A 23,526-nucleotide genomic window follows, 5' to 3' on the forward strand; every position below is an offset into this window, starting at 1 on the left:
CATGCCCCATCAGAGGTACTAGCAAGAGCTGGGCAGTGCTTCCCCTCAGAGGGCTGAGTCCCACTGTGTGTGGTGCTTTCTCCATGATTCTAGATTCTGATTATCCAACCCTTATCTCTCTGATCCTCTGGCCCTAGAGGTGGTAGTAGTCTCCTATTTCTGTATTATTTTTATGTTCCCTTTTCATTTTCTTAGTTCTCTAACACCTTTTAAAACAATTCTTTATGTTAAATTCTCTCTGTTAAAATGACTGGCATGTTTCTGTTTTTCTGATTAGCTTCTGACTGATACCACTCTTTACATAAATTGTAAATTTTTTTATAAGTGAGTAACTGAAGCTCAAATAGGTTCAGTAACGTGCTCAGTGTTTCATAGCTGCCAGGAGGCACAGCTAGAATGTGAACCCAGAGCTACAAGCCCCAGTCTTTGCTGATATCCCAGGACACAGGAGGAAATCCATGAGATGTGTGTTGCCAAATTTTAAAGAATAACCTAACAATTTAAAAATTTTAAAGAATAATTTAAGAATAAAGGTATTTACCTATCTAGTTAATTAATCAGAATCCTTATACCTTTATTCATATATAATCTTGAATTTATATATTCTTCATATATTTATTGCAAGTGAATATGTGTGTGTGTGTGTGTGTATATATATATATATATATATTCTTTTTTAGCTCCTTTCCAAATCTCCACCACTATGATAGAAAAAGGATTATTTTTTAAAAAAAGATGTGAATCCATAAAGAGAACAGATAAAAGCACATCGGAAACACTAAGAAAACTGTGGAAGTTAGAAAGCAGGTGAACAAATGGGAACAGACTAAGCAGAACAGGAAAAAAAAACCACCTAAGTCTGCAGTTTAGAAGCTTTAAGGCAGACTAGTCCTTGCCTCAGAACACCAGGATAGTTCTGATATTGCAGACATTGGGTTTCTAAAAGGTGGTTGTGATACAGCAGGATTTAAAAAAATTCTTATAAGTAGCAGTTAGATCTCCAGAGTCCTTTCCCCACAACTTACAGACCAGTGATTCCATCTCTTTACAACCCATAAGAAAGATTATTACTTTAAAAGGCAGTTAGGGTTTGGTAACGCTGAGTAGTGTGGATAGACGGATGGTAGAAAATTGAGACCTTCTTGCATAGAAGTGAGGGACTTAAAGGGGGATAGTATATAGTTGATGGAGGAAGAATTTGGATGGGATCAGATTCAGAGAAAAGGGGCTGGCTGGCCTTCTAGGGGAGAGAGTTCTTTTCACATGCGAGGAAAGCAAAGATTGATGAAAGTATTTGGAAAGGTGCATTGGGGGATATTATTTCTGAGAACTTACATATTCTCTGCATGAGAAGACAAGGATGGGTCAAAAGGTTTGGGAGCAGCAACATAAATTTGAATCAGCTCTGTAGGGAATCAAAAGAGGAACACCCTTCCCTGCTTCCATTTTTCTACCATACGTTATTGTTATCTTAAAGAATGGTACTGTAAATTCACATAATATAGGTCACAAACTTGTGGCCCACATGTCAAATTTAACCCAAAAGTATGTGATTTTTTTTTAAATCGGTTGCCAACATTTTGAAATTTAGCAACTTTTATTTTTAAAAAGATTGAGGGCGTCTTCTTGAAAGACTAGATGATCCTATAGCACTGGACACACTGCAGAGTGTAGTGGAGTGGTGGGAAGTTTCTTTAGATGGAGTAGGTATTCTATAGCCCTTTCACTAATTTATGTGACCTTTTTGATCTCGAAGCCATTTGAATTTGACATCCTGATAAAGTATCTGTCTCTTGAGTATCTGACTTGGCATAGATTGACTATGAAATGTAAATCCAAAGTGGGGGCCTTACCTCTTTCATTAGTATAATAGTTATTATAGGAGTATCAGTTGATGTTCATTCCATTTTCAAGAAATAGTTCTTATTTGTGACTCATTAATAATTTGCAATTCATTTTCATCTAACTGTCCAATGAAAATCAATACTCTGAGAATCATTAAGTATGTGTATGATCACAAGATAAGAGTCAATTAGTTCTAGCCACGTTCTTGAAAACATTTAGTAAAACATTTAGTAAAATACTTCACTCAAATGTGACTAAGTGCTAACTGTTAATTTTGGACTAAGATATGACTATTAAAGAACATGCACCAGGATAAACTCCTTTCTAAGAAATGCTTTACAGTTAATTAAGGATTTTTTTCCTAGCCTGTAGCTATCTTGGTCTCTTTCATGCAATGAATTTCTGGCATATGGACCTCAGTTTTGGGGGCTCATTTTCTTTTCTAATGAAATTACTTCAGTCCTAGGAGGAAGCTCATAGGGTTTGATTTGCTTGCGTAGTTTCTCTTCTCTTCTCTTCATAATTTCTTGGAAGCGATTTTTTCCCTCTAACTCTTTATCTTTCCATTCTTCCGCCTCACATATTGCGTCTTCCTTTTGTCACATCTTTAGCTCTTCCTGCCACTGTTACAGAGAGAAAGTATCATTTATATTTGATTTTTCTTGAAAAAAACATATGAGTTTAGCTTCTCAAAATACAGATTCTTATATCCAATTATTCTCTTAGTTTTCCTCACAGATATTCTTCATGAATTTATACTCTACCATACTGGAAAAACATAAAAGCCATCTGTTAGAAAGTGTATAACACCCACAAAAACCAAAATTCTCCCTTAGCATTTTTAATAATAATAAACCAACAATCCAAAAAAAGAGATAATACGGTTTACATTTATATACACCAAAGGAATTTCCTTTCATCATCAATATTGGTATTTACATGATAGCATGGAATCCTAAAATGAAAAATCAAGCCAAAGCAAAAGAAAAAGAAAAACCAAATTAAAGTGAAAGGCATAGTGATATTATTTCTTATGAGATTGAAAATGAAATTAATGGGCAAAGACTGATTTTGCAACAGACCAGTAAAAATACTTTTAAGGAATTCATCTCAATTGACCACATTATTTCATGACAATAATACCATTCTCTGGAGGCAGGAATACTAGGAATAAGTAGTTGGAAGTAATGATGGTAAATCAACCAAATAATCATTTTTTTCCCCTTCTAATATCTTTAATGAGGGATGTGGCAAAAAGAGGTGGTAATCACCCGTCAGGCCAGGTAAGAAGTTCAGGGCAGAATGACCCCTAGAATGAAATGTTAAAAATTCCTAAAGACACAGCCTATATTGATCATTTTGTCACCCTCAGCCCATGCACACTCACAAACGACAAGACTATGCTTAACAACCTATCAATTAATTTAAAATTACTATATACCAGTGCTGGGAATTATGACTGTGATTTTTCATCTAGGATATACAGATATTCATAAGCAAAACTAAACCTCAGAATCTATCACTCAGCTTTCCAAAGGCAATAAATATTTTTTAAATGTCAACACACTCAGATTAAATATTAAACAAAAAATCATATCTACTTTTTAAATTTCCAGTTAAGCTTTAAAGACATAATAGGAAAGTTTCCTGCACTTATCTTGAGAATGTTTCTAAACACAGTTATTACTCATATAAGTGTCATTTCTCAGAAGCCATTTTTACATGAAATATCCAGAAAATTGAGGCAAAACTTTCAGAACATTCCAGCATAGGCTAAAATTCAGGCCTTGGTTTAGTCTACAATTCTATGATACCCATCTGTCTCATATAATAAACTACGTAATAATATCAATTGTTTGAAAAAAACACCAATTTTATGTTATAATATAAAAGTAATAGTTGGTGTAATAATGATAGTACCTATAAACAAAGACATCTAATTTACCCTTTATGTACTTTACGACTTTGATCTTTACATTGTGAAAAATCAACAGAGGATTAATTCTTAAGAACTCTCAGTAAAATAGAATTCTTTGGTTTCCTGCACAGCATGTATAAGAGCAGTAATGGGGTACCATATTGCTAACCACCAGGAAGCAGCTCTTCCTCTTTTAGTTCCTTGTTAGAATTTGGCTTGGCTGGAATGCACCATAATGGTATAATCCTTCTTTTTGTTAGCCCCAGAAAAATGTAAACTTCTTTTTCCCATTTTTTTCTCTGTTGACTATGACAGATTCAATTTGGATAAATCATCATTGTCTTTACTTTTATTTCCCATTATTATCATCAATTGTGGCAACTAGGAGGTTGCAGATATGCTTGAAGTTGATGGGAAATAGAAGCACCATACTGCTTTATTCAGCCCATTCACTCAGGATTCAGTCATCACGCTATAGAGTACCAGCAGTGTAAAAGGTACAGTACCTTAATGTCTGCTGAACAATTAGGTATCTGCCCTATTCCTTGTATATCAGGGACACTTGGTAAAATTCAACAGGTACAGTTAAAACTGTAGCTGTGTGTTTTTGTTTCTTGTCAGTTCTACAGATTCCACCTTCCCACCCCCATTTAGGTTAGTAATTATAAGCCAAGAAATTGAGCAACTATGAAAAACTGAGAAGTAGATTTGAAGTCCAGGTATCTGGTTTTATATATAGACTCAGTCATTTACTAACTTTAAAACCTGGGACAATTAACTGAATTGTAAAGCTACATTCTTCTTACTGGTAAATGTTTTACAGAGTTGTTGTAAGGATTAAATTAACTAATGTAAGAGCATTTTGTAAAGTGTGAGATACAAGTACAAAGCACTATAGTTATAGCTATGTCAAAGGAAATAGTATATAGATGAATACTTTTTAAAATGTGATATCCAGAGAAAGTTTCATAAACCTTCCCAAATCAATACTACTAAACTGCTAAGTATTTGATTAGGCTAGCCACAGATCAAACAATTTGGATCCTATCCATTCTCAAACATATTTGCAGAAAGGATTCCTTTACCTGTCTGTATAAAGATTGATGGCAGTGATTGCTTAGATATTGCTTATACCCTTCGAAGGAGGAAAAGACGATGGTTTTTAGGCGGCATTTCCTAGCCTCTTCTCTGTCACTCAAAACACTGTCCTCTGTCTCTTTAGGCCAATGTGTTTAATCACAAAGTGATCAAGGTCTTTTGAAACTTTCAAGGGTAAAGAATGATAAGGCAAAAGATTTTTCTTCTGTTATTAAAACTACACTATGTTATGTGTGTGTATATATACATTGGCAACCTGCTATCTTTTGTAATATAATCCAGATAAGTTAGTTGAAGTGAATGGTAAAATTATAGTTGTTGCAATTTATGAACCATTAGGAATTTTTTATAATGCCCTGTACATATGATATACTGGTTTAGCATAAATGTTATTAGTGAATAAAATAACAATACTATAGTTCTCATTTTGTGATTCCAGGGTATCATTCAGTTTCCAAACCCCAATACTTGTGGCCACTGCTAGGGTGGCTAAAATATTGATTATGTGATAAATAACTATTTAATGGGATCAATAAATGAGATAATCACTTATTCTTTCCCAAAATATCACTAATTAAAAGGAATGTAAACCATGGGACTATAAATACAATCTGAGAAATAATACTGAACTGGTGATAAAAATAATTTAAACACATTCTGTATGCGATTGAATCTATATTGTATTAAAAGAAAAGACAAAAATAAGTACTCTCTCTCCTACTCCAACTCTACTCCTAAAAAGAAGTAGTCATAAAATGATTTGGGGGCTTCCGTGGTGGCTCAGTGGTTGGGAGTCCGCCTACCGATGGAGGGGACACGGATTCCTGCCCCGGTCCGGGAAGATCCCACATGCTGCGGAGCGGCTGGGCCTGTGAGCCATGGCCGCTGAGCCTGCGCGTCCGGAGCCTGTGCTCCGCAACGGGAGAGGCCACAACAGTGAGAGGCGCGTGTACCGCAAAAAAAAAAGAAAAAAAAATATAGCTTAGTGGATTAAAATATGTTAAGTAAATGGCCTTGTATTGTCACTGCTTATTTAACTGATACCAAGAACAGAATGATTAAAGTCTTTCTAATATTTCAGGGGTAAAGAATAGTCACTGAAAATTGAGTCAAAAGATTTTTATTCTGTTGTTAAAACTACACTACAGAAGAATTCAGTGTTCAGTATCAGATTCTTGTCACAAAAAAATCAGAACTAATTCAGGAAACAGGATAAGGCTAGTATTTTGTAAATGGCAGAAAGCCAAATTTTCTGTAACCCAGTGAAGGCACTGAGGTATATAGATAGTACAGTGAGATATAATTCAGTTTGGCAAATCTCAATCATGGTTCTACTTTTGAGTTCCATGTATTAATGTTTCCATCTCAGAACTACACTTTCTGATTCAAAATGCCTTTAAAGAACAAAGCTTTTGCTTCTAGTTTAAGAAAGTCAATCTCACGTGATGGTCAATGATTCTTGCCAACTCTTTGTCCGCCTTGGTAAAAAAATCTGGATATGCAAACAAGGGGATTTCTGGCTTAGAAGAATGTTCTCTTCAAAAGAGCACAAGAACAGATCCAATATTAGGTATAGATAGTCTTCCTCCCCGGAATATATAGATTTACAAATCCTCATTATTAAGATTTTTGATTCTATATTGTTAACATAGAAAACTACTCTGTGTAGACTACTACATATTAGCTTTTAATTTCTGTAAGCCATTTGGGTTCTTAAAACTGACATTTCTGAGGGTAGGGCATGACATAGAGAATGAGAACTAGAAAATAATAAAAAGGCAATCTTCTCCTAGGAGATGTAAATACTACAGCTGGTCAGTAGCAAATGAGAGGCTAGAGTATGAAAGGCTTAAGGGAGCCTGAAATAGACTATGCCCAACAGGGAGATGAAAGTGCCCGTCGCTGTACACAGCCCCATGACCCTGGAAGTGCTGGTGGAATTCTAAGCCTAAGAATTTGATCTAAGATATATTAAAAAAGAAAAAAAAATGATGTGACTTCAATACTTCTCTCAAATAAGGGTGGAACTGTGGCAGAAAATTTAGCAACAGCTCAATGGAAGTGTTGGCAGTACAAAGCTGGGTCCTAAACTAGTGGAGATTTAGTATTAAACCATCCACATAATTATATTATTAAATTTATTATGAAGAAATTATTGTGAGCTCAGAAATATGTGATGCAACAAAATGGTGATAGAGAATATGGTTTTGAAGGAGAGAAAGTGGGTTTAAAAGAAAAGCTCTTAGGAAAGAGTCTAAGGAGAGACAGAGCTGGTGAAAATTTCCATATTCAAAAAGTCTGATCAGTTTTTAAGACTATAATGTCTAATATGCACTTTTTCAAGCTGTTGTCTATACCCTTTTTGACATGCTTCTCTCATATCACTAGGTTGCTTTATGCTGCACTAAACACTTCTCAAATCCTTCCATTTATCGTCATCTCCATCATCATTTTCCTAATCTAAACCATCATCTCTTACCTGGATTAAGGCCTCCCTTTTTATAATCCCTGCATCCACCATGTCTTACCCTTTTTATTCTTGTCTCTATACAGTAGCCAGAATTTTTTTTTTTCAAAATACAATGTGGATCATGTCAATCCCTGACTTCAAACTCTTCAGTAATTCCGCATTAACTTTAGGAGTAAGATTATATTCCTTGTTGAGGAAGCCTGATGTAGACTGTGCATTTGTTTAAGTGGCTTGCGTGGCTTCTCCAGACTTACTTTTCTCCCTTCTGGGCCCAGGTCTATGCGTTCCTAATACATGGGCTTTCTTGCAGTTACTGTGATGTGCCTTGCTCCACCTGACTATTGTTTATTTGCACATGCTGTCACCACCCCTTTCTCCAATGTCCTTCTCCTCCTCCTCTCTCTCTGCTGCAGGGCTGGTTAATGCTTACTTTTTCTTCAGCTTCTCAGTTCAAGCCCACTACCATAGCTCTCAATCCGCCATGGGCATTTCCTTCATCATACTTATCTCAATCATAACTTCACATTTATCTGTGAGCCTGTATGAAATTTTTTTTTCCTGACTAGAAATAGGAGCTACATGATTGTGGAGACTTTGTTTTTTTTATCATTGACTCCACAGTGACCTACACGGTGGCACTAGACACTGAATGAATGTGTGTATATTTGGTAAATTACTGAATGAATAAATGAAAGTTGTGATGTTTTAATCCCCTTTATATTCCAGGCCATCAAGAAGAGTCTACCACACAACACTCTTATGTCAGCAGAGCAGTGTCCAGTAGAGCAAGAAGACGACAATCTCAAGAGGTAGGTCGTTAGAGTGGAGCTAATAGCAGGGATTCAAAGGGAAATAACTCAAGTGATAGGTGACCAGGGAAAATATATGGAGCCCTCTCCTAACCCATAAGATTCACAAGTATTGTGGGGCAGAAGAGCAATAAGCTTCCCACTGCATGTAGAATAGGGGCCCTAGCCATTCTACTGAAATATTAAAATGATTCTAGAATGCTGGGGAGTTAGGGGGCATCTGTGGCTGAGACTTGGGTTAACTATATTCATTCAACAAAATCAGGACACTTCTGATATTCAAAGAATTGTGCTAAATGCTTTGAAAAGATAAATGAGACAGAACTTTTAAATTAGTTAAAGGTTAAAGGTGTTCAAGCAAGTTGCCTCAAATTCCTTCTTGAATTATAAAAGTTTAAGATAAAGACATGCATAACAATATACATAATGTTAGAAAGCCTTTAAAATGGGAAGATTAGATGGATATGCTTGTGCACCTGATTTCTAGTTATCTCAGTTGAATAGTTTGTACTGGAAAAGAAAAATGTATAAATAACTATAATACAACATGAGACATAAGAGAGATAAGTATTCAATGATATAAACAGAAAAATGTAGTAAAATGGTTAAGAAACAGGTTCTGGACTCAGATCTCTAAGCAAATTTTCATCCTGCCACTTAGTATTATTTATCACTCTGTTCCTTACTGTCTCCATTTTTAATACAAAAAAATAATAGTACCTTCCTTGTTATGTATTTATAAAAATTAAAAAGGGATAAGACATAAATACCTTTGATGGAGCAAATACTAAACAAGTATCAGCTATACTATCCTTGTCATTATCATTATCAAAAAAATTCAGAGGGATAAGCCATGACTTTTAGGTGGTACTAAAAGAGAAGAGAATAAGAGAAAAAGTAATGGAAGACAAAACAATTAAGATGAGGCTTAAATGAGATGTACAATTCTTATGTTTGGAATTAAATGGGAAGTAGAGAAAAATCTTCCCAGAAACATGGTATATTACAATCCTTGGTGTACCATAACAAATTACCACAAATTGGTAGTCTTAAAAACCAGAAATCCATTTTCTCACAGTTCTAGAGGCCAGAAGTCCTAAATCAAGGTGTTGGCAGGGTTGGTTCCTCTGAAGGCTCTGGGGAGAATGCATTCCAGGCTTCTCTTAGCTTCTAGTAGCTGTTGGAAATCCTTAGCATTCTTTGGCTTGTAGATACATCACTCCCATCTTTGTCTCTGTCTTCAAATGGCCTTCTCCTTCCATGTCTCTATGTCTGCTTCTTTTCTGTCTCTTACAAGGACACAAGGACACTGTGGATTTAAGGCCCATGTGACCAAGACAGCCTTAACTTTCCCTAAAGCTAAAGCTTGACTAAAGCTTAGACAGGCTTCTTCCTGACTCTAGGCACCTGATCTCCCTTGTCTTAGAGCTTTTACTGTAGAAAACTTGCAATTGTAAATTATTTCTCTTCTCCCAGCCGTTTGCCAGTTCTATTATCCAGGAACACTTTTCTCAAGGACCTGGGAGCCATCCCTTTAAAATAAAATCATCAAGAAAGATAGTGCTCCTATCTTCCAGTCTCTGTGGAAGAGTAGGAATCTAACTTAGGTGGCAATTAGCAAACACAATGACCTAATCACATTGACCAACCTCTCCTCTAACATCTTCCAATACTTTTCCACTAGCTCACCCCAGCATCAAAAAACCTCCTGTCTTTTGTTTCAGGGGAGTTAAGTTCAATCTCTCTCCCCTATTGCAAGACTTGAGTAAAGTTTTCTTCACCTGTTTAATTTGTCTGGTGCAGTTTCTCTTTGATACACCCTAATTCAAGATGATCTCATCTTGAAATCCTTATCTTAGCTACCCAGATAAGGTCACATTTTATTCATTCATTTGCTCAAACATTTATTGCAGGAGGAATGTTATTATAAGGACTGAGAAGAGAAAAAAATTTAACTTAGATATTGCAGTCCAGAAATTCAAAGTTCACATGGGAGGGAGACATGTAAAGAGACATTTATAGTACACTGGAAAAATTGCTGTAAAACAGGGTTCTCTGGTGGACAAACATGGCAGATGACATAATTGAACTTAGTCTGAGAGTAAGAGAAAATTTCCTGAATGAGTTATGCATAGTTTTGTCCCAATAGGATGATTACAGACTGAAGAAAAGACATTTAGGACATGTTCATTTTTTTTTAAATATATCAAGGATAAGAAATATACAGAGATACTTACAAAAAGAAAAAACAACACACACAAGAAAACCAAAACAAGGGATAATACTGTTCCTTATAGAGTTATGGTTTTTCAAGTCCCCAAGCTCTTCTGAGGATGTAAAATATGGAGTGAGCATGCTTCAGAAGGTATTCCCCAGGAGCACATGAATAACCATGTCTCAGGCCTTTTTAATCCTGCATCTCCCACTCTGACCTAATCAATTTAGCAGGTTCTGGACTCTGATCTCTAAGCAAATTTTCATCCTGCCACTTAGTATTATTTATCACTCTGTTCCTCTGTTTGCTTTTATCTCAGGCAGACTATAATAATCTTTGGAATTACCCAATAAGGGGAAGATACTGTATTATTTAAACAAACCACAGAATTATATCCTTGTTCAGCAATTGAATGACTTGATCCTTTATCCCACTTTTTTATGAGAGAAACTGAACACGCACAGACTCATTGGTTGGCATTTTCTCTAGTATACTTCATTTTCATTTTTGAGGTCCAGCATGGATGTATGATTCTCAAAAATGTCATGGATATAGGACCTTTCACTGATTCTAAACTTAACTTATTCCAAATAATTGTAATTGAGTATAATGTTAGCTGTGGGCTTATCATTTATGTCCTTTGTTATCTTGAAGTATACCCCTTCTATACCCAATTTGTTGAGTTTTTATCATGAAAATGTGAAAATTTGAATTTTGTCAAATGCTTTTTCTTCATCTAGTGAGATAATCATATGGTTTCTATCTTTCATTCTATCAATGTGGTATATCACATTTATTGATTTAAATATGTTGAATCATCCCTGCATTCAAGAGGTAAATCCCACATGATCATGGTGTATGATCCTTCTAATGTGTCCATTTTTTAAAATTTTTATTTATTTTTAAATAAAAAAATTTATTGCAGTATATTTCACGTACATTATATAAGTAACAGGTGTACAATACAGTGATTTACAGCTTTAAAGGTTATACTCCATTTATAGTTATTGTAAATATTGGCTCTATTTCCTCTTTTGGAATCCTTGTAGCTTACTTTATACATAATAGTTTATACCTCTTTGTTCACTACCCCTATCTTGCCCCTTCCTCTTCTCTCTTCCTACTGGTAACCACTAGTTCATTATATCTGTGAGTCTCTTTCTGCTTTGTTATATTGACTAGTTTGTTGTATTTTTTAGATTTCACATATAAGTGATATCATAAAGTTTTTCTGTCTGACTTATTTCACTTAGCATAAGATCCTTCAAGTCAATCCATGTAGCAAATGGAAAATTTTCATTCTTTTTCATGAGTGAGTAGTAATCCATTGTACATATACATACCACATCTTTATTCATCTGCTGATGAACACTTAGGTTGCTTCCATATCTTGGCAATTGTAAATAATGCTGCAGTGAACATTGGGATGCATGTTTGTTTGTTTTTTAATTAGTGCTTTGAGTTTTTGTTTGTTGTTTTCTGTTTTCTTGGATATACACCCAGGAGTGGAATTGCTAGGTCATATGGTAGTTCTGTTTTTAGTTTTTTGAGAAACCTCCATACTGTTTTCCACAGTGGCTGCACCAGTTTACATTCCCAATAAGAGTGTACAAGAGGTCCCTTTTCTCTACATCCTTGCCAATGTTTGTTATATGTGTTCTTTTTGAAGAAAGCCATTCTGACAAGTGTGAGGTGATAGCTCATTGTGATCTTGATTTGCATTTTCCATATGATTAATGATGTAGAGTAGCTTTTCATGTGCCTGTTGGCTATCTGCATGTCCTTTTTGGAAAAATGTCTATTCAGATCTTTCCATTTTAAAAATCGAGTTGTTTGTTTTCTTGATGTTGAGTTGTATGAGATGTTTATATATTTTGGAGGTTAACCCCTTATTGGTCATACCATTTACAGATATTTTCTCCCATTCAGTAGGATGTCTTTCTGTTTTGTTGATGATTGCCATTTTTTGTGCAAAAGCTCAAGTTTAAATAGGTCACATTTGTTTATTTCCTGTGCTTTAAGAGAAAGATCCCCCCAAAAATGTCAGCCTATGTATTGCTCTAGGAGTTTTATGGGTTGTGGTCTTACATTTAGGTCTTTACTTTTATTTACATTTAGGCCTTTAATCCATTTTGAGTTTATTTATGTATATGGTGTTAGAGAATGTTCTAATTTCATTCTTTTACATGTAGCTGTGCATTTGTCCCAGCACCACTTTTTAAAGAGACTGTTTTTTCTCCATTGTATATCCATGCCTCTTTGTCATAGATTAATTTACCATAAGTGTGTGAGCATTTCTGGGCTGTCTATTCTGTTCCATTAATGTATGTGTCTGCTTTTAGCCAGTACCATACTGATTTGTTTACTGAAGCTTTGGAGTATAGACTGAAGTCAGAGAGCATGATTCTTCCAGCTCTGTTCTTCTTTTCTCAAGATTGTTTCACCTATTCAGGGTCTTTTGTGTTTCTGTATACATTTGAAAATTATTTGTTCTAGTTCTATGAAAACTGCCCTTGGTATTTTGATAGGGATTGAACTGAATCTGTACACTGCCTTGGGTAGTTTGGCCCTTGTAACAATATTAATTCTTACAATCAAGGAACACGGTTTATCTTTCCATCTCTTTGTGTTGTCTTCGATTTCTTTCAGCAGTGTCTTACAGTTTTCTGAGTACAGGTCTTTTACCTCCTTAGGTAAATTTATGTCTAGGTATTTTATGATTTTTGATGTGATGGTAAATGGGTTGGTTTCATTAATTTCTCTTTCTGATAGTCTGTTAGTGTATATTAATGCAAGAGATTTCTGTGTATTAATTTTATATCCTGCAAACTTTACCAAATTCATTGATGAGCTCTAGTAGTTTTCTGGTGTCAACTTTAGGATTTTTTATATATAGTATCATGTCACCTGCAAACAGTGACAGTTTTACTTTTGCTTTCCAATGTGGATTCCTTTTATTTCTTTTTTATTCTCTGATTACTGTGGCTAGGACTTCCAATACCATGTTGAATACAAGTAACAAAAGTGGGCAACCTTGTCTTATTCTTGATGTTAGAGGAAATGCTTTCAGCTTTTCACCATTGAGTATGATGTTAGCTATGGGTTTGTCATATATGGCCTTTATTATGTTGAGGTATGCTTCCTTTATGCACACTATCTGGAGAATTTTTTAAATAAATGGATTTTGAAATTTGGCAGAAGTTTTTCCTGCATTTATTGAGATGATCATACTGTTTCTATTCTTCAGTTTGTTAATGTGGTGTGCCACACTGATTGATATGCAGATATTAAAAAATTCTTGCATCCCTGGGATAAGTCCCTTGTGATCATGGTGTCTGATCCTTTTTATTTTATTTTTTTCTCACAAACACACACTGTATTTTATTTTTACAAGAGATAAATAAACTGACACCAAGCATTGTAAATGGATGACCACAACAAAAGCAACAATGATTGCAATTACCAAACACAAAACACACTCATACTATGTCATAATATTGACATTCAGTCCGGTAATCCTCCACTGTAACAGCTCCTTTACTTTGCAGTGAAAATTGATTTGTATATTTTTTGCCTCTGAGTCCTTGTGGGATTTTTTTTTTATTATTCAAACAGAAAGTCACAAAAATTATAATCATCCTCATCAGTTCACTCAGTCCCATGTAATTAATTTTTGTTTCATCTTGATCTTTTGTTAGCACTTTTATGAATTCATCAGTTTTCCATTAGAGTTCTGAAAATGCTTATTCATGCAGTTCAGCAGTATAGTCAGTTAACAGAAACCTGTACTTGTCAGAGTCTTTTCCATGAATTCCTTGAAGATGAAACCCTATTATAGGAACACTTTTGCAGAAGCATCAGAGTACACCCAGAACTGTCTGTAAATGACAAAAGACTTAAAAATGACCATGGTTAAAGATTTTATGAAAGCTCATAATAATGTAATTGACAAGGAAATTTAGTTATTTCTGAGATATACATTTTAAAGTAATAACCAGAATTATGACTTATAACATTATACCAGAACATATAAGATTTTTAGAAATTTCATGTAATGTCTGAAACATTTATATTAACATATTTCCATACAAATAACCCAAAGACAGTTTAGTATTAGTTGTTTTTTATATTTGTTTGTTTTTTTTATACTGCAGGTTCTTATTAGTCATCAATTTTATGCACATCAGTGTATGCATGGCAATCCCAATCACCGAATTCAACACACCACAATCCCCGCCCCACTGTGGTTTTTCCCACCTTGGTGTCCATACGTTTGTTCTCTACATCTGTGTCTCAATTTCTGCCCTTCAAACTGGTTCATCTGTACCATTTTTCTAGGTTCCACATACATGCATTAATATACGATATATGTTTTTCTCTTTCTAACTTACTTCACTCTGTATGACAGTCTCTGGGTCCATCCACATCTCAACAAATGACTGAATTTCATTCCTTTTTAGGGCTGAGTAATATTCCATTGTATATGTGTACCACAACTTCTTTATCCATTCATCTGTTGATGGGCATTTAGGTTGCTTCCATGACCTGGCTATTGTAAATAGTGCTGCAATGAACATTGGGGTGCATGTGTCTTTTTGAATTATGGTTTTCTCTGAGTATATGCCCAGTAGTGGGATTGCCGGATCATATGGTAATTCTATTTTTAGTTTTTTTAGGAACCTCCATACTGTTCCCCATAGTGGCTGTATCCATTTACATTCCCACCAACAGTGCAAGAGGGTTCCCTTTTCTCCACACCCTCTCCAGCATTTGTTGTTTGTAGATTTTCTGATGATGCCTATTCTAACTGGTGTGAGGTGATACCTCATTGTAGTTTTGATTTGCATTTCTCTAATAATTAGTGATGTTGAGCAGCTTTTCATGTGCTTCTTGGCCATCTGTGTGTCTTCTTTGGAGAAATGTCTATTTAGGTCTTCTGCCCATTTTTGGATTGGGTTGTTTGTTTCTTTAATATTGAGCTGCATGAGCTATTTATATATTTTGGAGATTAATCCTTTGTCCATTAATTTGTTTGCAAATATTTTCTCACATTCTGAGGGATGTCTTTTCATCTTGATTATGGTTTCCTTTGCTGTGCAAAAGCTTTGAAGTCTCATTAGGTCCCATTTGTTTATTTTTCTTTTTATCTCCATTACTCTAAGAGGTAGATCAAAAAAGACCTTGCTGTGATTTATGTCAAAGAGTGTTCTTCCTATGTTTTCCTCTAAGAGTTTTATAGTGTCTGGTCTAACATTTAGGTCTCGAAACTATTTTGAGTTTATTTTTGTGTATGGTGTTAGGGAGTGTTCTAATTTAATTCTTTTACGTGTAGCTGTCCAGTTTTCCCAGCAACACTTACTGAAGAGACTGACTTTTCTCCATTGTATATCTTTGCCTCCTTTGTCACAGATTAGTTGACCATAGGTGCATGGGTTTATCTCTGGGCTTTCAATCTTGTTCCATTGATCTCTGTTTCTCTTTTTGTGCCAGTACCATATTGTCTTAACTACTGTAGCTTTGTAGTATAGTCTGAAGTCAGGGAGTCTGATTCCCCCAGCTCCGTTTTTTCCCCTCAAGACTGCTTTAGCTATTTGGGCTCTTTTGTGTCTCCATACAAATTTTAAGATGATTTGTTCTAGTTCTGTAAAAAATGCCATTGGTAATTTGATAGGGATTGTATTGAATCTGTAGATTGCTTTGGGTAGTATAGTCATTTTCACAATATTGATTCTTCCAATCCAAGAACATGGTATATCTCTCCATCTGTTGGTATCATCTTTAATTTCTTTCATCAGTGTCTTATAGTTTTCTGCATACACGACTTTTGTCTCCCTAGGTAGCTTTATTCCTAGGTATGTAATATTTTTTGTTGCAATGGCAAATGGGAGTGTTTCCTTAATTTCTCTTTCAGATTTTTCATCATTAGTGTATAGGAATGCAAGAGTTTTGTATCCTGCAACTTTACCAAATTCATTGATTAGTTCTAGTAGTTTTCTCCTGGCATTTTTAGGATTCTCTATGTATAGTATCATGTCATCTGCAAACAGTGACAGTTTTACTTTTTCTTTTCCAATTTGTATTCCTTTTATTTCTTTTCCTTCTCTAACTGCTGTGGCTAGGACTTCCAAAACTATGCTGAATAATAGTGGTATGAGTGGACATCCTTGTCTCGTTCCTGGTCTTAGAGGAAATGCTTTCAGTTTTTCAACATTAAGAATGATGTTTGCTGTAGGTTTGTCATATATGGCCTTTATTATGTTCAGGTAGGTTCCCTCTGTGCCCACTTTCTGGAGAGTTTTTATTATAAATGGGTGGTGAATTTTGTCAAAAGTTTTTTCTGCATCTATTGAGCTGATCATATGGTTTTTATTCTTCAATTTGTTAATATGGTGTATCACATTGATTGACTTGCCGATATTGAAGAATCCTTGCATCCCTTGGATAAATCCCACTTGATCATGGTGTATGATCCTTTTAATGTGTTGTTGGATTCTGTTTGCTAGTATTTTGTGGAGGATTTTTGCATCTATATTCATCAGTGATATTGGTCTGTAATTCTCTTTTTTTGTAGTATCTTTGTCTGGTATTGGTATCAGGGTGGTGGTGGCCTCATAGAATGAGTTTGGGAGTGTTCCTTCCTCTGCAATTTTTTGGAAGAGTGTGAGAAGCATGGGTGTTAGCTCTTCTCTAAATGTTTGATAGAATTCACCTGTGAAGCCATCTGGTCCTGGACTTTTGTTTGTTGGAAGATTTTTAATCACAGTTTCAATTTCATTACTTTTGATTGGTCTGTTCATATTTTCTGTTTCTTCCTGGTTCAGTCTTGGAAGGTTTTACCTTTCTAAGAATTTGTCCATTTCTTCCAGGTTGTCCATTTTATTGGCATAGAGTTGCTTGTAATAGTCTCTTAGGATGCTTTGTATTTCTGCGGTATCTGTTGTAGCTTCTTTTTCATTTCTAATATTATTGATTTGAGTCCTCTCCCTCTTTTTCTGGATGAGTCTGGCTAATGGTTTATCAATTTTGTTTATCTTCTCAAATAACCAGCTTTTAGTTTTATTGATCTTTGCTATTTTCTTTGTTTTTATTTCATTTATTCCTTCTCTGATCTTTATGCTTTCTTTCCTTCTGCTACCTTTAGGTTTTGTTTGTTCTTCTTTCTCTAGTTCCTTTAGGTGTAAGTTTAGATTGTTTAATAGAGATTTTTTTTGTTTCTTGAGGTAGGCTTGTATAGCTCTAAACTTCCCTCTTAGAACTGCTTTTGCTGCATCCCATAGGTTTTGGATCGTTTTTTCATTGTCATTTGTCTCTAGGTGGTTTTTGATTTCCTCTTTGATTTCTTCAGTGACCTCTTGGTTGTTTAGTAATGTATTGTTTAGCCTCCATGTGTTTGTGTTTTTTACGTTTTTTTCCCTGTAATTCATTTCTAATCTCATAGCATTGTTGTCAGAAAAGATGCTTGATATGATTTCAATTTTCTGAGGCTTTATTTGTGACCCAAGATGTGATCTATCCTGGAGAATGTTCCATGCGCACTTGAGAAGAAAGTGTAATATGCTGGGTTTTGATGGAATATCCTATAAATATCAGTTAAATCTATCTGGTCTATTGTGTCATTTAAAGCTTCTGTTATTTATTTTCATTTTGGATGATCTGTCCATTTGTGTAAGTGAGGTGTTAAAGTCCCCCACTATTATGGTGTTACTGTTGATTTCCCCTTTTAGAGCTGTTAGCAGTTGCCTTATGTATTGAGGTGCTCCTATGTTGAAGGCATATATATTTAAAATTGTTATATCTTTTTCTTGGATTGATTCCTTGATCATTATGTAGTGTCCTTTCTTGTCTCTTGTAACATTCTGTATTTTAAAGTCTATTTTATCTGATATGAGTATAGCTACTCCAGCTTTCTTTTGATTTCCATTTGCATGGAATATCTTTTTCCATCCCCTCACTTTCAGTCTGTATGTGTCCCTAGGTCTGAAGTGGGTCTCTTGTAGACAGCATATATATGGATCTTGTTTTTGTATCCATTCAGCAAGCCTGTGTCCTTTGGCTGGAGCATTTAATACATTCCCGTTTAAGGTAATTATCGATATGTATGTTCCTATGACCATTTTCTTACTTGTTTTGGGTTTTTTTCGTAGATCCTTTTCTTCTCTTGTGTTTCCCACTTAGAGAAGTTCCTTTAGCATTTGTTGTAGAGCTGGTTTGGTGGTTCTGAATTCTCTTAGCTTTTGCTTGCCTGTAAAGCTTTTGATTTCTCCATCAAATCTGAATGAGATCCTTGCCAGGTAGAGTAATCTTGGTTGTAGCTTCCTCCCTTTCATCACTTTAAGTATATCATGCCACTCCCTTCTGGCTTGTAGACGTTCTGCTGAGAAATCAGCTGTTAACCTTATGGGAGTTCCCTTGTATGTTATTTGTCATTTTTCCCTTGCTGCTTCCAATAATTTTTCTTTGTCTTTAATTTTTGCCAATTTGATTACTATGTGTCTCGGTGTGTTTCTCCTTGGGTTTATACTGTATGGGACTGTCTGAGCTTCCTGGACTTGGGTGGCTATTTCCTTTCCCATGTTAGGGAAGTTTTCCACTATAATCTCTTCAAATATTTTCTCGGGTCCTTTCTCTCTCTCTTCTCCTTCTGGGACCCCTGTGATGCAAATGTTGTTGTGTTTAATGTTGTCCCAGAGGTCTCTTAGGCTGTCTTCATTTCTTTTCATTTTTTCTTTATTCTATTCCACAGCAGTGAATTCCACCATTCTGTCTTCCAGGTCACTTATCCGTTCTTCTGCCTCAGTTATTCTGCTATTGATTCCTTCTAGTGTAGTTTCCATTTCAGTTATTGTATTGTTCATCTTTGTTTGTTTGTTCTTTAATTCTTCTAGGTCTTTGTTAAACATTTCTTGCATCTTCTTGATCTTTGCTTCCATTCTTTTTCTGAGGTCCTGGATCATCTTCACTATCATTATTCTGAATTCTTTTTCTGGAAGGATGCCTATCTCCACTTCATTTAGTTGTTTTTCTGGGGTTTTATCTTGTCCCTTCATCTGGTACATAGCCCTCTGCCTTTTCATCTTGTCTTCTTTCTGTGAATGTGGTTTTTGTTCCACAGGCTGCAAGATTGTAGTTCTTCTTGCTTCTGCTGGCTGCCCTCTGGTCGATGAGGCTGTCTAAGAGGCTTGTGTAAGTTTCCTGATGGGAGGGACTGGTGGTGGGTAAAGCTGACTGTTGCTCTGGTGGGCAGAGCTCAGTAAAACTTTAATCTGCTTGACTGTTGATGGGTGGGGCTGGGTTCCCTCCCTGTTGGTTGTTTGACCTGAGGCAACCCAATACTGGAGCCTACCTGGGCTCTTTGTTGTGGCTAATGACAGACTCTGGGAGGGTTCACGCCAAGGTGTACTCCCGAGAACTTCTGTTGCCAGTGTCCTTGTCCCCACGGTGAGCCACAGCACCACCCCCCCGTCTCTGCAGGAGACCCCCCAACACTAGCAGGTAGGTCTGGTTCCATCCCCCTGGGGTCATTGCTCCTTCCCCTGGGTCCCCATGCACACACTACATTGTGTGTGCCCTCCAAGAGTGGAGTCTGTTTCCCCCAGTCCTGTCGAAGTCCTGCAATCAATTCCCACTAAGCTTCAAAGTCTGATTCTCTAGGAATTCCTCCCGCTGTTCCCAGACCCCCAGGTTGGGAAGCCTGGCGTGGGGCTCAGAACCTTCAGTCCAGTCGGTGGACTTCTGTGGTGTAAGTGTTCTCCAGTCTGTGAGTCACCCACCCAACAGTTATGGGATTTGATTTTACTATGACTGCGCCCCTCCTACCATCTCACTGTGGCTTCTCCTTTGTCTTTGGATGTGAGGTATATTTTTTGGTGAGTTCCAGTGTCTTCCTGTCGATGATTGCCCAGCAGCTAGTTGTGATTCTGGTATTCTCGCAAGAGGGAGTGAGAGCACGTCCTTCTCCACCATCTTGGTTCCTCCCTGATCCTTTTAATGTATTGTTCAGTTTGCTAATATTTGGTTGAGGAGGTTTGTGTCTATATTCGTCAGTGATACTGGCCTGTAATTTTCTTTTTTGTGACATCTTTATCTGGTTTTGGTATCAGGGTGATATTGGCCTCATAGAAAGCTTGGGAGTATTCCTTCCTCTGCAAATATTTTTCGAATAATTTGAGAGGATAGGTGTTAATTCTTCTCTAAATGTTTAGTAGAATTCATCTGTGAAGACATCTGGTCCTGGACTTTTGTTTTTTTGGAGTTTCTAAATTACTGATTCAATTTCATTACAGGTAATTGGTCTGTTCACATTTTCTGTTTATTCCTGGTTGAATCTTGGGAGATTGTACATTTCTAAGAATTTGTCCATTTCTTCTAGGTTGTCCATTTTATTGGCATATAGCTGTTCATAGTAATCTCTTATGATCTTTTGTAATTTGTGCTATCAGTTATAACTTCTTTTTCCTTCCTCATCTTATTGATTTAGGCCCACTCCCTGTTTTTCTTGATGAGCCTGGTTAAAGGTTTATCAATTTTGTTTATCTTTTCAAAGAACCAGTTTTTAGCTTCATTGATATTTTCTATTTTTTTTTTAGTTTCTATTTCACTTATTTCTTCTCCAATCTTTATGATTTCTTTCCTTCTACTACTTTGGGCTTTGTACTCCTTCTCTAGTTCCTTTAGGTATAAAGTTAGGTTGTTTATTTGAGATTTTTCTTGTTTCCTAAGTGAGCTTGTTTTGCTATAAACTTTCCTCTTGGAATTGCTTTTGCTGCATGCCACAGGCTTTTGATCATCATGTTTTCATTTTCATTTGTCTCTAGGTATTTTTTCATTTTCTTTTTGATTTCTTCAGTGATCCATTGCTTATTTAGTAGCATATGTTTAGCTTCCATGTGTTTGTGTTTTTTACAATTTCTTTTTCTTGTAGTTGATTTTTTTAATAGATCTTTATTGGGATATAATCTTTATTGGAATATCTTTATAGATATAGATCTTTATATAGATCTTTATTTAGATCTTTATCTTTATAAAGATCTTTAATAGATCTTTATTGGAATATAATTGCTGTACGATTTTGTACACTAAAGTGAGTCAGCAATATGCATACATAGGTCCGCATATGCTCTCCCTCTTGAGCCTCCCTCCCATCCTCCCTATCCCACCCATCTAGGTCATTGCAAGGCACCGAGCTGATCTCCCTGTGCTATGCTGCTGCTTCCCACTAGCTAACTATTTTACATTCAGTAGTGTACATACGCCAATGCTACTCTCACTTTGCCCCAGCTTTCTCCTCCCACCCTGTGTCCTCAAGTCCATTCTCAATGTCTACATTTTTATTCCTGCCCTGCATAAGTACCATGTTTTTTTTTTTAGATTTCATATATATATACATTAACATACGGTATTTTTCTCTTTCTGACTTACTTCAATTTTTATGACAGACTCTAGGTCCATCCACCTCACTGCAAATAAATCAATTTCATTTCTTTTCATGGTTGAGAAATATTCCATTGTATATATGTGCCACATCTTCTTTATCCATTCATCTGTCAATGGATATTTAGGTTGGTTCCATGTCCTGGCTATTGTAAATAGTGCTGCAGTGAACATTGTGGTATATGTCTCTTTTTGAATCATGGTATTTTCAGGGTATATGCCCAGTAGTGGGATTGCTGGGTCATATGATAATTCTATTTTTAATTTTTTAAAGGAATCTCCATACTATTTTCCATAGTGGTTGTATCAATTTACATTCCCACCAACAGTGCAGGAGGGTTCCATTTTCACCACACCCTTTCCAGCATTTATTGTTTCTAGCTTTTTTGATAATGGCCATTCTGACCAGCATGAGGTGATACCTCACTGTAGTTTTGATTTGCATTTCTCTAATAATTAGTGATGTTGAGCATCATTTCATGTGCTTCTTGGCCACCTGTATGTCTTCCTTGGTGAAATGTCTATTTAGGTCTTCTGCCCATTTTTTAACTGGATTGTTTGGTTTTTTGATATTGAGCTCCATGAGCTGTCTGTATATTTTGGAGATTAATCCTTTGTTGTTTTATTTGCAAATATTTTCTCCCATTGTGAGGGTTGTCTTTTTGTTTTGTCTATGGTTTCCTTTGCTGTGCAAAAGCTTTGAAGTTTCATTAAGTTCCATTAGTTTCTTTTTGTTTTTATTTCCATTACTCTAGGAGGTGGGTTAAAAAAGATCTTGCTGTGGTTTATGTCAAAGAGTGTTTTTCCTATGTTTTCCTCTAAGAGTTTTATAGTGTCTGGTCTTACATTTAGGTCTTTAATCCATTTGGAGTTTATGTTTATGTATGGTGTTACATAGTGTTCTAATTTTATTCTTTTACACGTAGCTGTCCAGTTTTCCCAGCACCACTTATTGAACAGGCTGCCTTTTCTCCACTGTGTGTTGTTGCCTCCTTTTTTGTAAATTAGGTGACCTTATGTGCATGGGTTTATCTCCAGGCATTCTATCCTATACCATTGATCTATATTTGTTTCTGTGGCAGTACCATACTGTCTTGAATACTGTAGCTTTGTGGTATAGTTTGAAGTCAGGGAGCCTGAAAACTCCATTTTTCCTTCTCAAGATTACTTTGGCTATTCAGGGTCTTTTGTGTTTCCATATGAGTTGCAAAATTTTTTGCTCTAATTCTGTGAAGAATGCCATTGGTAGTTTGATAGGGATTGCATTGAGTCTGTAGGTTGCTTTGGGTAGTATAGTCATTTTCACAATGTTGATTCTTCCAACCCAAGAACATGGTATATCTCTCCATCTGTTTATGTCATCTTTGATTTCTTTTATCAGTGTTTTATACTTTTCTGCGTACAAGTCTTTCACCTCCTTAGGCAGGTTTATTCCTAGGTATTTTATTCTTTTTGTTGCAGTGGTAAATGGGAGTGTTTCCTTAATTTCTCTTTCTGACCTTTTGTTGTTGGTATGTAGGGATGCCAGAGATTTCTGTGCATTAATTTTGTATCCTGCAACCTTACCAAATTCATTGATTCGTTCTAGTAGTTTACTTGTGGCATCTTTAGAATTTACTATGCATAGTATCATGTCATCTGCAAACAGTGACAGTTTTACTTCTCCTTTTCCAATTTGTATCCCTTTTTTTTTTCTTCTCTGATTGCCATGGGTAGGACTTCCAAAACTATAAGAGTGGCA

The 23,526-nt window shown here is 35.8% G+C and overlaps 1 protein-coding gene across 1 annotated transcript in view; it reads right to left on the reverse strand.

The window, feature by feature from the left end:
• Positions 1-2,261: 2,261 nt before the first annotated feature.
• TMEM232 (transmembrane protein 232) overlaps positions 2,262-23,526 on the reverse strand; it is a 230,971-nt gene continuing 209,706 nt past the window's right edge. Inside the window, 2 exon segments of the mRNA XM_060146330.1 lie at positions 2,262-2,468; positions 6,304-6,397. Of these exon segments, the coding sequence (XP_060002313.1) occupies positions 2,262-2,468; positions 6,304-6,397 (301 nt within the window).

Source organism: Lagenorhynchus albirostris, chromosome 3, assembly GCF_949774975.1.
Source record: "Lagenorhynchus albirostris chromosome 3, mLagAlb1.1, whole genome shotgun sequence".
Lineage (NCBI taxonomy): Eukaryota > Metazoa > Chordata > Mammalia > Artiodactyla > Delphinidae > Lagenorhynchus > Lagenorhynchus albirostris.